Here is a 15510-nt window from a genome sequence, read left to right on the forward strand (position 1 = left end):
TGGCTGCCGAAGAAAAGGTAGTCTAAATTAACCATAAGCCAAGTGAACGGACCTATTCTCCCCCAGATCTCTAACCGTTGTGACCATCCCCTCCTTGGGGATGCCAAACACATAGTTAGGAAAGCAAAAAGTTTCTTTGGCCCTCAGCTGGCCAAGCTGGGCCCTTAGTCACACTGGAATTGCTAGGTTGAATTCAGGCATCCTGGGGCCTGGCTAACGAGGGACTGAAAATGCCTATTTCCCCTTCCTTTTGCTTTGGGGACCCCCCTCCCTGCTCAGAGTTGGCTCTGTCCTTTCTACAACTATACTAACAGAATCAACTTGGGGAATGTCCCAAGAAATCCCTTTATGTCTGCACACGTGCGTGTCTAGCATCCTGTCATCAGGAGACTGGCCTCTTAAGGGAGTCCTGCCTCATCAAGGCTCAGAGAACAGTGTGCTACTTCCACAAAGAGCCAAACTGGATGTCAACAAGGACAAGAGAACTGTCCTTCTGCATGGCACAGGAGGCCACAGGAGAGGCTTGGGGTCACAACTTGTACGTGGCCTCTCCGACCTCTCCTGGCGGCTTGGTGTAAGCCTTGCATCCTGGCAGGCTTATAACCTATTTAAGCCTCAGAAGCAAATGAGTTTCTTCCTCTCTTATAGTCACCGTTGCTCTCCTAAGAACTACTCTGCTCCATGGCAGCAGGGGAAGACACAGGCAAAAAGCTAGTTCCAGAGAGGATTTTCCCCAACTGTGTTTATCCCCCCTAGTTTTGAGGCATGGCTGCTACAGGCAGGCAGAGGTTAGCAAACAGGCACCTATTAGGAGCCTGCCCCAGGGAAGGAAAGGCAACCCAGAGTGCCATCAATCAGTTTCCCAGTCGGCGGAGGAATGTCACAAAACCGCAGGCCAAGAACGCAAAACACAACACGGGCAACCAGCCAGTAAGGGGATGAACTGGGCGGTCTGGACAATTATAGGTATGTTCAAGGTTCTGTAGCCAGACAGCGGGCTCCTGCTGACATGATCAGGGAAGGCTTGAATGAGAAGAGTGGAGTAGAGCTGCCCTCCAAAGGAAGGCTAAGATCTAGATGGGGACAGGGAGAAGCACGAGAATGCTGTCAGGAAGATGATGGGTAAACTCATAATTGAGTGGTTTAATAATGGAGTCTAAAATATATGCAAAGGACAGACAGCAAGTATATGCTGGTTTCACTGGGGTATGAGGCTTGTTTTCTATTATGGAAAAAGAAAACTGCTAAGAAAGAAGAGTATCGCTTGATTTTTTTACAATGGTGGTACACTCATGTATTACCTATATAATAAAAATGAAAACAAAAATGTTTTAAAGGAAGGGGTGCTAGGGTACCTGAGTGGCTCAGTAGGTTAAGCATCAGACTCTTTTTTTTTTAAAAGATATGATTTGTTTATTTGAGAAAAAATTTGAGAGAGAGAGAGCACGCACAAGCAGGGGGAGCAGCAGGCAGAGGGAGAGGGAGAAGCAGGCTCTCCACCGAGCAGGGAGCCCAATGTGGGCCTCAGTCCAGGAACTCCAGGATCATGACCTGAGCTGAAAGCAGATCCCCAACCGACAGAGCCACTCAGGCACCCCTAAGCGTCAGACTCTTGATTTTGGCTCCGGTCATGATCTCAGGGTCAAGGGACTGAGAGCCCCATGTCAGGCTCCATGCTGAGTGTAGAGCCTGTTTCTGATTCTTTCTCTTCCTCTCCCTCTGCCCCTCCCCCATTCATTCTCTCTCTCTCTCTCTCTCTCTCTCTCTCTCTCTCTCTCAAACAACGAAATGCTAAGGCTGAGGAGGCATCTAGACTCAACAGGTCTTGAGTCTGCAGCTGGTGTGGCAGACAAACTTTTTAGTTCCCCAAAGTCATTATTTACTTCCTTTTGTCTATCCCAGCTCCAAAATCAGATGGTGAAAAATCAAGTTCCCAATACCCCTTTAGCAGAGGAGAGCCACACAACTCAATTTTAACCATAAGATATAAATGGGAAACCTACTGAGGGCCTGGAAAACACTTCATTTTTTATATAAGAGCCTTTTCACCTCCCTCTCCTTCCTACTTGTGCTGAGCGTGGTTACAAGATGTGATGTCTGGAACTGAGGCAACCACCTTGCAATCATGAGGCCACGGACCTAAGAATGAAAAGCCAGCACTCTCATGATAGCAGAATGGAGAGAGAAAAAAAGTCTGAGTCCTTTATGACATTCATCAGCCACTGCTTAAACCTGAAACTGCCACACCTCTAGAGTTCTTCTGATGAGAAAGTCAATTTGGCTTAAGCCACTGTTATCCAGGCATACTGTTACTTACAGCCAAAAGTATCTATCCTAAGTGACATAGCTATAAAGCTAGGGACAGAAGACAAAAGTGACCAATGTTAGGTGTGTTTGATCCCCAAACAGCCAAAGTGACTCCAACTTCTGAACCCCAAATTAACATTTAGGAATGGCAATGGAATAACATGTCATTTCCGAAGTGTGAATGACAGCTTCAAGAACTGGCCCAGTCTGCATTAATGGGATTTCAAGGACATTTCAATAGTTACTGGAAACAAGTAACAAAATCCTTTCAACCAAAACCATCCCATGATCCTGGCATGAGAGACACCTCTTATTTGTCTAGCGATTCCGCACCACCAACTCCTTTCTTTTCCTTTTTCTTTTTTTTAAGGATTTTATTTATTTATTTGACAGACAGAGACCACAAGTAGGCAGAGAGGCAGGCAGAGACAGAGAGAGGGGGAAGCAGGCTCCCGCTCAGCAGGGAGCCTGAAGCGGGGCTCCATCCCAGGACCCTGGGATCACGACCCAAGCAGAAGGCAGAGGCTTTAACCCACTGAGCGACCCAGGCGCCCCACACCAACTCCTTTCTTTGGCTATTTATTTTCCAACAGATTTATTGAGGTATAATTTATATATTTCTAAGTTTACCCATTTAAAAAATATAATTCAATGGAGTTTACCGTAACTGCAAAGTTGTGCAATCATCCCCACAATCTAACTTTAGAATGCATTCATCATCCCCAAAAGAAACCTCATACCCATTAGCAGTGACTCTTCATTTCATCCCCTCCCCGACACGCATTCCAGCAACCATTCATCTACTTTCTGTCTCTATAGATTTGCCTGTGCTGCACAGTTCACACAGATGGTCTCATACAACTTGCACTCTTTTACATATCGTTTATAGTATCAGTATTCTTATGGCCAAATAATATTCCGTTGTATGGCTCATACCACATTTTATTTATCCATTTGTCAGTGGATGGACATTTGGGTTATTTCCAGTTTGGGGGCCAATATGAATAATGTTATTATAAACATTCACATTTGCATTTTTTTATGGACATACAGGTCTCTTCTCTTGTATATGCGGGAGTGCTGCGTCATACAGTAACTCGACCTTTAAACTTCTGTCAAACAACAAATTTTCCATAGCAGCAGCACTGTTCTGTATCCCCACCAGCAATGCACGGGGCTTCCAATTTCTCCGCATCCTTGCTAATACTGGTTACTGTCTTTTTGTTATAGCCATCCCAGCGGGGATAGTGTAACAGCTCACTGGGGTTTTGATTTGAATTTTCCTAACGACTAATGATATTGCACATCTTTTCAAGTGTTTGTGGCTCTTTGTAAAAGTTTTTTGGAGCAACGCCTGTTCAGATCCTCTACTCCTTTTATATACACTGGACAGTGTATGTATACACTGAACAGTGATGAGAGCTTCACATAGATGCTTCGCAGATATCATCTCCCATACTACAGGCAGCCATTCTACTTTTTCCGTAGTTTCTTTTGAAACCCAACTTTGGCTATTTTTTTGCAGCAGTATTTGTTATAGCAAAACACTGGAAAAAATGCAACTATATATTAAAAGGGGATGGGCTGAACGAACTATGGTATGTCCACACAATGAGTTAAGTAGCTGTGAATGGAGGACACATTCCAAGGGCATGAGGAAAACTGTCCCTGCGATGAAGTGATCTCCAAGACACACTGTTAGAAGGAAAAACAGAAGTTGGAAGAGAATGGATAGGGTATGCCACCATTTGTTTAATAAGAGACCATGTGAATATATTTTAAAATTTGCTGGTTTTTTTTAACAATTATTTTATTTTATTTTTCATTTAATTTAATTTTTTTTTCAGTGTTCCAAGATTCATTGTTTAGGCACCACACTCTGAAAAAGAAAAGATTAAAAAACGTTTTGGGTTAAGCTACTTATAGAAGGAAAGGAGAGAGATAAAAAGGTTGAAGGGACAAGGATAAAAGCTATACCTGCCTGAATGCACCTCACTTTATAAATTTGACTCTGAAACCACACAAATGTTTTATTTTTACACTATAGTAAAGCAAAATTCTTAAAGTTAGAAAAGCAAGATCCATATAAGTGATGAATCACTGAATTTTACTCCAGAAACCAATATTGCACTGTGTGTTAACTATCTAAAATTTAAATTAGGGGCGCCTGGGTGGCTCAGGTGGTTAAGCTTTTGCCTCTGGCTCAGGTCAGGATCTCAGGGTCCTGGGATCGAGTCCTACATTGGGCTCCCTGCTCAGCAGGGAGTCTGCTCCTTCCTCTCCCTCTGCTCCTCCTCCTGCTTGTGCTCTCTTTCCTCTTTCTCTCTCTCTCAAATAAATAGTCTTTAAAATTTTTTAAATTAAAAAAAAGGAGAAAAAAAGCAAAAGCAAAATGAAATGAATGAACCTAACTGGGTATTAAGTTGGGGACCTAATGATACTGTCAGAACCATTTAAAAGAAATTAAAACTCAATAATGTGACCACATACTCCTAATGGGATATATAAAACAAAAGAACTACAAGGAAATATTTAACCATTTGAAAACTCAAATTGTTAATAATGTTATTATTGATCAGAAACTATTATATGGATATATATTTCTATTTATGGTAGAAGAAAGCAAGAAAATCATGCTAACATCCTCATGAAGCAAGATTCTCAATATAAGTAAAAGATAACTACAGAATCAAAGAAGATAAAAACTCTATAATCTTTCATTTGCATTGGAAATATCAATTTGGATTCATGTTGTATTTTATCTTTAAAAATGTACACACATTTTCTAGCCTTCAGAGAATGAAAATTCAAGCCACAGACCGGAAGAAAATATTTGCAAAGCATATATCCAACAATGAACTTGTCTCCAGAATATATAAATAACTCTCAAAATTCAATAGGAAAGAAATAATCCAATTAAAGACAGGCAAAACACATGAACAGAAATTTCACCAAAGAGGATAGATGGGTGGCAAATGAGCAAACAAAAAGGTGTTCAACATCATTAACTGCCAGGGGGAAAAAGTTTCAATCAGGATGACATACCTCTGTACATTTATTAGAACAGCTAAAATTCAAACACTGACAATGCCAGCTATTCATGAGGATTCTCAGTAACAGCAACACTCATTCACTGCTGATGGGAATGCAAAATGATACAGCCACCTTGGAAGACAGTTTAGCAACTGCTTATAAATTTGAACATATATGTATGCCAGTTCCAAATAGATATGAAAGTCAAGTATCCTGTCACTCATAGGGAAGCACTGACAATTTTGCTGTGGTTTTTCAACTTCTGATTCCTATAAGCAAAGCTTTCCTTGTTAGCAGGTATCAAGAGTAAAGTCAGAAATTTCATTTTAGTTAAGAGTGAAATTCATGTGTGCTTATCTCAAATTTGACCCAGAATTCAGTATTTATGGGGCAAAACACCAGCACAGGCACATTTAAGAGGTAATTTTTATTCTTTATTTTTAACTTTAAGAAAATACTTTTTTTTTTTAAAGATTTATTTATTTGACAGATAGAGATCACAAGTAGGCAGAGAGGCAGGCAGAGAGAGAGAGAGAGGAGGAAGCAGGCTCCTCGCCAAGCAGAGAGCCCGATGCGGGGCTTGATCCCAGGATCCTGGGATCATGACCCGAACTGAAGGCAGAGGCTTTAACCCACTGAGCCACCCAGGTGCCCCAAGAAAATACTTTTTAAAAGATTTATTTATTTGAGAGAGAGAGACAGAGAAATCAAGAGCACAGGGAGGGGGAGGGGGAGAGCAGAGGGAGAGAATTCAAAAGCAGATTCCTCGCTGAGCGCACAGCCCCATGCAGGGCTTGATCTCATGACCCTAGAGACCACAGCCTGAGCCGAAACCAAGAGTCAGACACTCAACCTAGGGAGCCACCCAGACACCTCATAAAGCCTAACTTTTAAGTCTCATATAAAATTAAGTCTTAGGCTTTATTTTTATTCATATCGCTTTGCCATATGGTTTTAGTAACTTATTTAACATTGTCAATGTATTTTCATGTTGTTAACAGCAGTAATTAAAATGAATTTATAACATTTATTTAAATTAAATCAACTGAGCCTTTTAAAAAGTAAATCCCATCTTGGATTAAAACAGTTACTGAACAGAAATGCACTATGCTGCTTTATGAATTTTCTAAATGTATAAATGTATAAAAAGGAAAGAAAGGTAAGCTAGGCTTGACTGCCTAATTTATTTTTCAAGAAAAGCTGGCTAGAAGTCATTTTTAGTTTCAAATAGGGGAGAAAACTACTTTTGCTGATACCATATACTGCACATCAAATCTTACTAGGGCCCTCGATAATAGAAACTATGAGAGGATTTTTGGTCTACTTAAATAAGGGGAAAGGGGAAAAAATCAAGTAAGAAATTTTACAGTAAGGGAAAAAAAAACCCCGAGGTTTCCTCTACTATGTACCACCTCCCCCCAACCCTGCACTAAAGTTGATATCCTTTGCAGGAAAGGGAAACCACACAGAGCAGGTCACTAAGTTGATCAAAATTAACAAATCCACAGAAACCTATTACTCTTTACTCAGAAGAGATGATTATTACTGAATCATTACATCTACAACTCATGGATCATGCTAATCATTTATACACAGGAGGTCCCTGAGAGCTGAAAAACATTTCAAAGTCCCTCTGAGATAGAGAGATTGAAATATGGGATGAAGACAACGTCTCTGAACTCGTTGAGGTGATCATTGCAAAACACTGTGAAGGTACCATATGTCGGTGAATGATACCCATTCAAATGGCTAGGGGTCAGTTTTATGTTATGTGAATTTTACAGCAATTTAAGAAAAAAAAATCTGATAGGCTCTGTTGAAGCTTCTAGAAGGGTAAAAGACTAGACCTGGCCTGGAAGGAAACTGAAGTACTGAATTGAAAACTGAAAACAGAAAACTGAATTGAAAATGTGCTGAAAACAGCACGAACTGGTGGAGAAAGCTCTAATGAGAACGTGTTTCACACTCTGCAACCACAATAACAAACAGGTTTGAGTGCAACCCAGTTTACATGCCACACATAACAGAAAGAAAAAGTTCACGGAAGAATGCTTACTGTTCCCATGCCATCACACATTACTCTGATTTTTTTTTTATTACTATTTTCTAGTCAATTTTGCTTTTTTTTTAAAATGCTGGCCATGATTCATTAAACTGATCTTGTAAGGGTTTGCACCTGATGCAGGCTATTTTAAGGCAATGGAATTGACCACTAAGAATATAGCCAGAAATCTGTAAGCAGAATTTTAGATCAGGAAAAACCTCCATCCTGTGCATGAAGTCATTGTTTTACGGTTATCTTTGTCATTGTGCTAAATTTAAATTGATTTATCTACCATCCCATGATGAAGTCAGTATGTATATTACGCATTCCTCATAGTGTGTCCTTCAGCTGTTCATCATTTAAATTGCTGGTAAATTTCCCAAAGAACCTTATTTCCTTATATATTAGTAAGTAGGCTTATATTACTCTAGATAAAAATAAATTTCAAGGTATTGCCTACACCCTTTTCTAAGAGAGACAGAGAAATTCTGAATTTTTTTTTATTCTACTGCTGTGAATTGAAATATTTTATTTCTTTCTAAGGAAAACAGTTGCTTCACTACAAATTAGAGATGGACTATTGAAAACAAACCTCCTAAGACGGCAGCAAGGTAGCTTCATAAAAAACAAAGTGTAATCCTCATTATTTATTAGGGGCATTCGGGATCAGCTATCCAACCATCTGTCCAAAATGCTATAGGAAAGATTTTCAGCTTTGGCTGGAAATGTCCCTTTTAACTTTAATATCCTATTATTTTTGACAATATGCCTGAGATTCTCTTAGCTCAAAATAAATCCAGCATCTACGTTGCTGGAAAAAGATACCGTGTGTCTAGAATTTATCTGTGACCTTTCCCTAAGGTTTTCAATTAATTCACATCAAAATAATTTTAATGTCATCAGTGGTACAAGTGCTTATATTTTAGGAAGCACAATACTTCTTGTATTTCAGAGATAGAAATACAGGCTGCACATCACCTAGCTGTGGGCTGAAATCAATCTATTGCTCAGGACTGACTATCAGCAGCTAATTAAGGGGAGAAACAAGTTCCTTTTTTTTTTTTTAAAGATTTTATTTATTTATTTGACAGACAGAGATCACAAGTAGGCAGAAAGAGAGAGAGAGGAGGAAGCAGGCTCCCCGCTGAGCAGAGAGCCCAATGCAGGGCTTGATCCCAGGACCCTGGGATCATGACTAGAGCCGAAGGCAGAGGCCTTAACCCACTGAGCCACCCAGGCGCCCCAACAAGTTCCTTTTTAATTTCTAAGAAAAGCAGTAGAAGTTAGCTTGTGTTATAATTTTAAACCCAAACAGCCAGTAATTATGCTGTCTCCAGGAGGCCAAGGTTTTTCACTTGATAATTTAATTCAGCGAGCATGGCTCTGTAATAGGCTCGGGGGTGGGGGGGACACGACACTAATGATTAAAAACAAAAAAGCCAGATTTGGCTCTACTGAATTTTTGACCACTCTATGCACCAGAGAACATCTGATCTTTTAACTAAGTACAAGTTTTTTTTTTTTTTTTAGAAAGTTGTTTTTTTTTTTTTAATATTTTTGTTTATTTGACAGAGAAATCACAGGTAGGCAGAGAGGCAGGCAGAGAGAGAGGAGGAAGCAGGCTCCCAGTGGAGCAGAGAGCCGGATGTGGGGCTCGATCCCAGGATCCTGGGATCATGACCTGAGCCGAAGGCAGAGGCTTTAACCCACTGAGCCACCCAGGCGCCCCCTAAGTACAAGTTTTTAAAATAATATTAATTTTTTGGCAACACAGTCAGTACCAAGGTTAATGCAAATATAGCCATCTGATTTGGGCACATACAAGGACTCTCCATATATAAATACTAATCTGTTAAATGACAGCCTAAGATATCTAATAAGTATACTGTCATTCCCTAATTTACATGCACACACACCCCTATTGGTCTGAGGCATAAAGTAAATCATTTTTTAAGTACATTCACAAATCTAGAAGCAGACCTACATGTATTTGGATACTTATAACAAAGGTAGCAGCTCTGCAGAGAAGTAGAGAAAGGGTGGTCTTTTCCCAAAATGTGTTAAAGATAAAACAACAGGCCCTAAATGGAGTTGATCATGCTAAGCCCCATGCCACAAACTGAAACTTAACTTACAGTTTTGGCTGTCCCAGAAATTGAACCTTACACCAGCCAATCATGAATCGCCTGATCAGCATGACTTAGGTAATCTACCTAAAAAGCCCTTGCTATCATACCCCATAAGGAATGTAACCGTATAGTAACCAATCCAATTTTTGCCTACTGTAACGCCCCTCCCCCCTTCTGCCTATACAAATGTCTTGCTGGGAGAGCTCTTCGGAGCTCTTTTTCCTCTGCTCCACTGGATACTGTCAATTCATGAATCTGGCATAGCGCGAGAAAGATCTTTAACACTTACTCAGTTAACTTGTGTTAACAATTGGTTCTGGGTCAAATGAATAGCCATATGGGAAAAAAATATAACCTGACCCATACTCCTTTCGTGCACGCGCATGCACATGCACACACACACACACACACACACACACACACACACACATTTCTACTAGATTAGAAATCTAAATGTGAAAGGTAAAAACAACAAAATTTCCAGAAGACAACACAGAAAAATACCATCATGAACTTGGCATAAGGGGCAATTTCTTAAAGAACCAAAAAATCGCTAAAGGAACAATTACTCATCAAAAACACCACTGAGAAAGTGAAAAGGCCGGGGTGCCTGGGTTGCTCAGTTGGTTGAGCAACTGCCTTCAGCTCAGGTCATGATTCTGGAGTCCCAGGATAGAGTCCCGCATCGGGCTTCCTGCTCAGCAGGGGGTGTGCTTCTCCCTCTGAACTTCCCCCTCTAATGCTTGCTCGCTGGCTCTCTCATTCTAATAAATAAATAAAATCTTAAAAAAAAAAAAAGTGAAAAGGCCAGCCACAGACTAGAGATATTTGCCAACACAGATGTCAGACGAGAGTCACATCCAAAATCTATATAGAACTTCTACATTTCACTAAGTAAAAAAAAAAAAAAAAAAAATAAGGTGGGGGGGGCAGACAAACCAGCAGAAAGAGTAGGCAAGAGACAAGTACTACACAAAAGAGAATATCCAAATGACCAGTAAATCGTGCTCAGGTTCGTTAGGAATCGGGCAACTACAGATTGGAACTACAGTTTCCCTATACTTGCTGATCGAAATAACTACAATTTAAAAGGCCAACCATATCAAGTGTTAGAATGTGGAAAGACAGGAACATAAGGTGCTGCTGGGGATTTAAATTGGTTTAAGCACTTTGACAGCGTCCACTAAAGCAAAACATAATGAAAACCATTTGATCCAGCAATTGTACCAACAGACGTGATTAAGAATAGTCACAGCAAACTATTCTTAATAACCCCAAACAAGCCTTCTCTCTATCTCTGGATAGATAAAGGATGTCATACTCACAGAGTAGAATACTACAGAGCAAGGAAAATCGGCAAACTACCTCTAGAGACAGCCCCATGAGCAAATCTCAGAAACATAATATTGAGCTAAACACAAGCCAGTCACAAAAGAACACCAGACATTCACACTGATAAGAAGTCCCCGCATTCAGGATAGTTAACTCTGGACAGTAAAAGCAAAGGGGGTAATGATCAGAAAGAGTGATAGGCGGGGTTGCCCTGAAAAATACAAGATGTCCAGTTAAATTTGAATTTGAGATCAACAACAGGCAAGCTTTCAGTCTAAGTGGGTCCCATGCAGCACTGGGGACATGTACTTTTATCTGCTCAATCTGACAACCCCAATCAAGAGAGAGGCTTTGGGGGCGTGCCTGGGTGGCTCAGTGGGTTAAAGCCTCTGCCTTTGGCTCAGGTCATGTTCTCAGGGTCCTGGGATCGAGCCTGGCTCTCTGCTTAGTGGGGGGCCTGCTTCCTCCCCTCCCTCTCTCTGCCTGCTTCTCTGCCTACTTGTGATCTCTGTCAAATAAGTAAATAAAAATCTTTGGGGGAAAAATAGTTTCAAAAAAAAAGGGAGAGGCTTTTGGAGTACTGGTTAATACTTTGTTTCTTAATGTTCATTTAGTGTTCATCCATTATGCATTTCTCTGCACGTGTTGTACTCCCAATAAAGATAAAACAAAGTACACTCAGTACAGCTTCGCAGATTTTAAAATCTCTCATGAAAGTGCTACTCTTCATCACTGCATGTGGGAGCTGGGTGCTTCTTAGGAGGGGGTGATCGGTCATCTACAACGTTGCAGGGCCCAAGCTGTGGGCTCTGCTTTCAATTTTTATTAAAATTATTCCTACGTAACATGCTTTTTTATGTCTGGAATCTTTTTGCATGGCCTCCCTCTCTGGGGTCCTCCGTCTTGGTATGGCTGGCTGAAGCTTAGCAAAGGGCGAAGCTGGGCGAGAAGGCCGGCCTTTACCCATCAACCAAAAAATTACACAAATCACGGTTCAACAAGCAACTCGGTCAGGCCAACCGACCCGTGGAGGTCAGAATTCAGTGGCCTAAAGCTACAAAGGACTGGGACTTTAGGGCCAACAACTTGGAAACAGACACTTTGGAATCCAGAAGGTCAAAAGCTTCATTCAATCCGCTGCCTGCACTCTACATTAATCAGAGCTTTACACAAACACCTTGAGGGGCTCCCTGGAGTTCCCTCCCACCCGTGCTATCACCTACCTTCTTCTGGAGACGCAACTGGCAACCCCCAGGAAAATGTGGTGACCAGTGTAAAGGAAAGCACGAATCACTTTTCTGCTGTTGTTTTAAATAAGGGGCTATTTATTACAGATAAAATTCCTCCATGCTCAGGGTTTTTTGTGTCGTGTTGTGTTGTTTTATAATTTCATCTTCTTTTGAAATAAGCTCGTCTCAGTCCTCAGCGAGGAAAAAACTCCAAGTTTGGAGGCTTTGCTCTATAAAGCTTAGGACAGAACTTTACAGACTGGTGGAACCCTGATTACTTCTCCGCCTCAGCAGCCTCCAGGGGCCCAGGTTTCTTTGCTTTAGTAACAGCAACTCTATTTCTTTCTTCCACACGGGCTATTAAGGACAATGACAAGGCACCTGGGCTGTGGAGACAGGTTGCCTGGAAGAAACCCAATTTCACACTGAAGCTTTTTAACTCTGGCCAGTCAGGGAGTGATTCATTGCTCCGTGCCTCAGTTTCCTCAACTGTAAAATGGGAATAAAAATAGGACCTAAGCAGCAAATGCCGTGCAAAGCGACTGAAGCATGGCACCTTGCATACCTTACACGCTCAATGATAGTTGTTACCACCTTCACTACCACTGGCTACGTTCGTGGGTCCTGCTCCCCATGAAGAATCTACTCATGTATCTGCTGTAGTTAAAAGCAACCAGATGCAGTTAGACTGGGGGAAGGGGAGACAGAGAATAAGGGTTCCACTGGCCTACAAAGTTTGGTCCAAGTTGTGCCCAATGCAGCAGGAGGATGCTTGAGTAGGGTCGGGGGAGGTGGCCACGCCTGGACCCCAGATTCTGGCCCGGACCTCTGACTTTCGGGCGCCCTCACTACTCACGTTGCGGCTGAAACTGTTGCCAGGCAGCAGCGGCAGGGCCATGGCTCTCAGCGTCCGAGGGTCAAGGGGCCGAGAAAAGGGGCCAGCAGGGAGCGGCCACCTCTCCGCGGCGTTGTTTAAACCCCCACCCCCCACGTTACCTAGAAACGGGAGGCGGCGTCACGGAAGGAGGAGGAGCTGCGGCTAGCAGGAGGGGGCGGGGCAGGGGCGGGGCCAGGCAGGAAGTTCCCCGCGCGCTCCTCCTCCCCCGCCCACCCTCACCCACCCCGCCGAGTGCGGTCTCCCGAGGCTTTTCTCTCCACACGCACTGTGCACACAAAGGCATACAACCACAGCACTCCCCGCCCCCGCCGCTTTCTGGTTTAACCCCTTTCTAGAGCTGAGGCTCCTCCGATTCTAACCGCATTCTTCGGTCATTGGCTTATTACATTTAGTTCAAACACAGAAAAGTGCAGAAAACAACGTGACATCCGCGCGATCTCAGAAATGTTAGCACCGCCTAATGTTACAGTTATATCAGCTTTCATTTTGTAGTTAAAACGTTCGAGATGGATCCAAAACCACACTCCCGCCCCCCCCCCCCCCGTGAAAACCCTTTCAGTCCTAACCACCATCCTCAGTCCTCCTCCTGTACATTTTTATACCTGAACTAAACGTGTGTAAGGTGCTTGTTCCTGGTCTCATCAGGGTGGCCGGGGCGGGGGTAGGTGACACAAAACGCAGCGCCCGTCTTTCCATCATGCACCCAAGATGCCCAGGTCAGGAACCTCCTGGAATCATCTCCCCTCACCTACCGCCAATCCCTCCCTGAGTCATACTGCTCAGACACTTTGGTATCTCTCAGTCACCCCTCTCTCCTGTTTGGTTGAGGCCCCATTATTTCCTGCCAGGTTTTCTTTAAAACAACCACCAAAAAACAAAACAAACAAACAAAAAAACCACTAACTGATCTTCCCTCCAGAGCCATCCTCTTATAATTCGTGATACCTATGTCCGGGGTTGCCTTCCAATACCATCGTTGCTTTCTTTGTCCCCTACCCGCCCCAGCTCTGAGAAACCACTGACAGTTTCCAAACAGGGCTCTGTGGTTTCTCTCCTGTGGATTTTGCAAATGTCACTATCTGCTAGAAACACCCTTCCTTTCTTTCATCTGGGTAACCCCTTCTTATTTTTCAGGACTTGGTTCAGTGTGAGAAAGAGACATGGAAGGCTTTGCCATTTCTGGGAAATATTCCTTCGTCTTCTCCACTCCCCCATCTGTATTAGGAGCCCTGTCATTGTGGCTTCAGTGGTAGTGAATTGTAATCATACTCATCTGACTTTCTTCAAATGCCAAATTATTCCAAGGCAGGAACTCTATCTCCTATCTCATTCACAGACAATGTTAACCTTAAAAATAGAAGTTATTTTAGCACCAAGAATGGATTTATTCAGGAACGGCAGAGAATTGCAATTTGGGAATAGCAAAGAATTCCAATTTCGAACATTCTAGCTGCAGCAAAACCCTGAGCCAGTCTAACAAGCAAAGAAGAGGAATGTTACTTTATGGGAAGAAGGAGGAAGTTGGGAGGGGTTGTTCTGAACAAAAGTCCATTGCAGAAAAGCAAGAGTTCAGAGTGATTAGAGTTTCTCATTGGCTGAATTGCAGCGGTAGTTGGTTTCTTACAGGAGATGCAATGTACAGCTTTTTCCTATTGGAGTCTGTAATTGATCATTATTTCAGCTGAGAATTCTGCTAGGGCCTGTAACTGAAGTCTTCCTGTAGTTGACATCAAGTGGTACCAGCTCCCTCTTCTAGCCTCCCAGCTCCATTTTTTTTTAAACATTTTATTTATTTGACAGAGATCACAAGTAGGCAGAGAGAGAGAGGAAGGGAAGCAGGCTCCCCGCTGAGCAGAGAGCCCAATTAGGGGCTTGATCCCAGGACCCTGAGATTATGACCTGAGCGGAAGGCAGAGGCTTTAACCCACTGAGCCACCCAGGCGCCGCCTCCTAACTCCATTTCAGTGAGGTTTCCCTTTACTAATTTTCACAACATACGTCACCATTTTCTTTGTTTACAACATACATTATTGTTTTCTATGTTTATAAATTTTGCACTATAAATTGCTGCTACCTGCTTTTTTCCACCTAAGATTTTTTTTGAGATTTCTACATGTTAACAGATGTAGATATATTTTATTCATTTTAAATGCATTGTATGATTATACCACAAATTACTGATCCATCTGTTGTCATCTGTTGATGTCATCTGTTAATAACAATTAAGTTGCTTCCAATTTTTCACTAGTTATTAACAATGCTGCAATGAACAACCATCTCCTATTCCTTTAGAGATTATCCACATGCCTAAAGATGGAATTGTTCACAAGTTCAACTTCACCAGATCTTGCTAAACAATCTCCAGAATTGTTGAACCAGTTAAGAAAGTTCCTTCTCCCCTTCATTCTTTCAACAATGGGTATTAACCAATCGTATAATTTCGAGCAAGTATCTAACTATATATTCAATGGTAAATGGTTGTTACTTTAAATCGTTTTTCCCTAATTCCTATGCAGTTGGTTATTTTTTCACATGCTT

At 42.0% G+C, this 15510-nt stretch overlaps 1 protein-coding gene across 1 annotated transcript in view; it reads right to left on the reverse strand.

The window, feature by feature from the left end:
• Nucleotides 1–13040, reverse strand: part of EFHC2 (EF-hand domain containing 2) — a 186729-nt gene extending 173689 nt beyond the window's left edge. The window contains exon 1 of the mRNA XM_045994580.1: nucleotides 12931–13040. Coding sequence (XP_045850536.1) covers nucleotides 12931–12972 — 42 coding nt within the window. The 5' untranslated portion in view covers nucleotides 12973–13040. The remainder of the gene's footprint in view (nucleotides 1–12930) is intronic.
• Nucleotides 13041–15510: the final 2470 nt, after the last annotated feature.

This window comes from Meles meles, chromosome X, assembly GCF_922984935.1.
Source record: "Meles meles chromosome X, mMelMel3.1 paternal haplotype, whole genome shotgun sequence".
NCBI classification, from domain to species: domain Eukaryota; kingdom Metazoa; phylum Chordata; class Mammalia; order Carnivora; family Mustelidae; genus Meles; species Meles meles.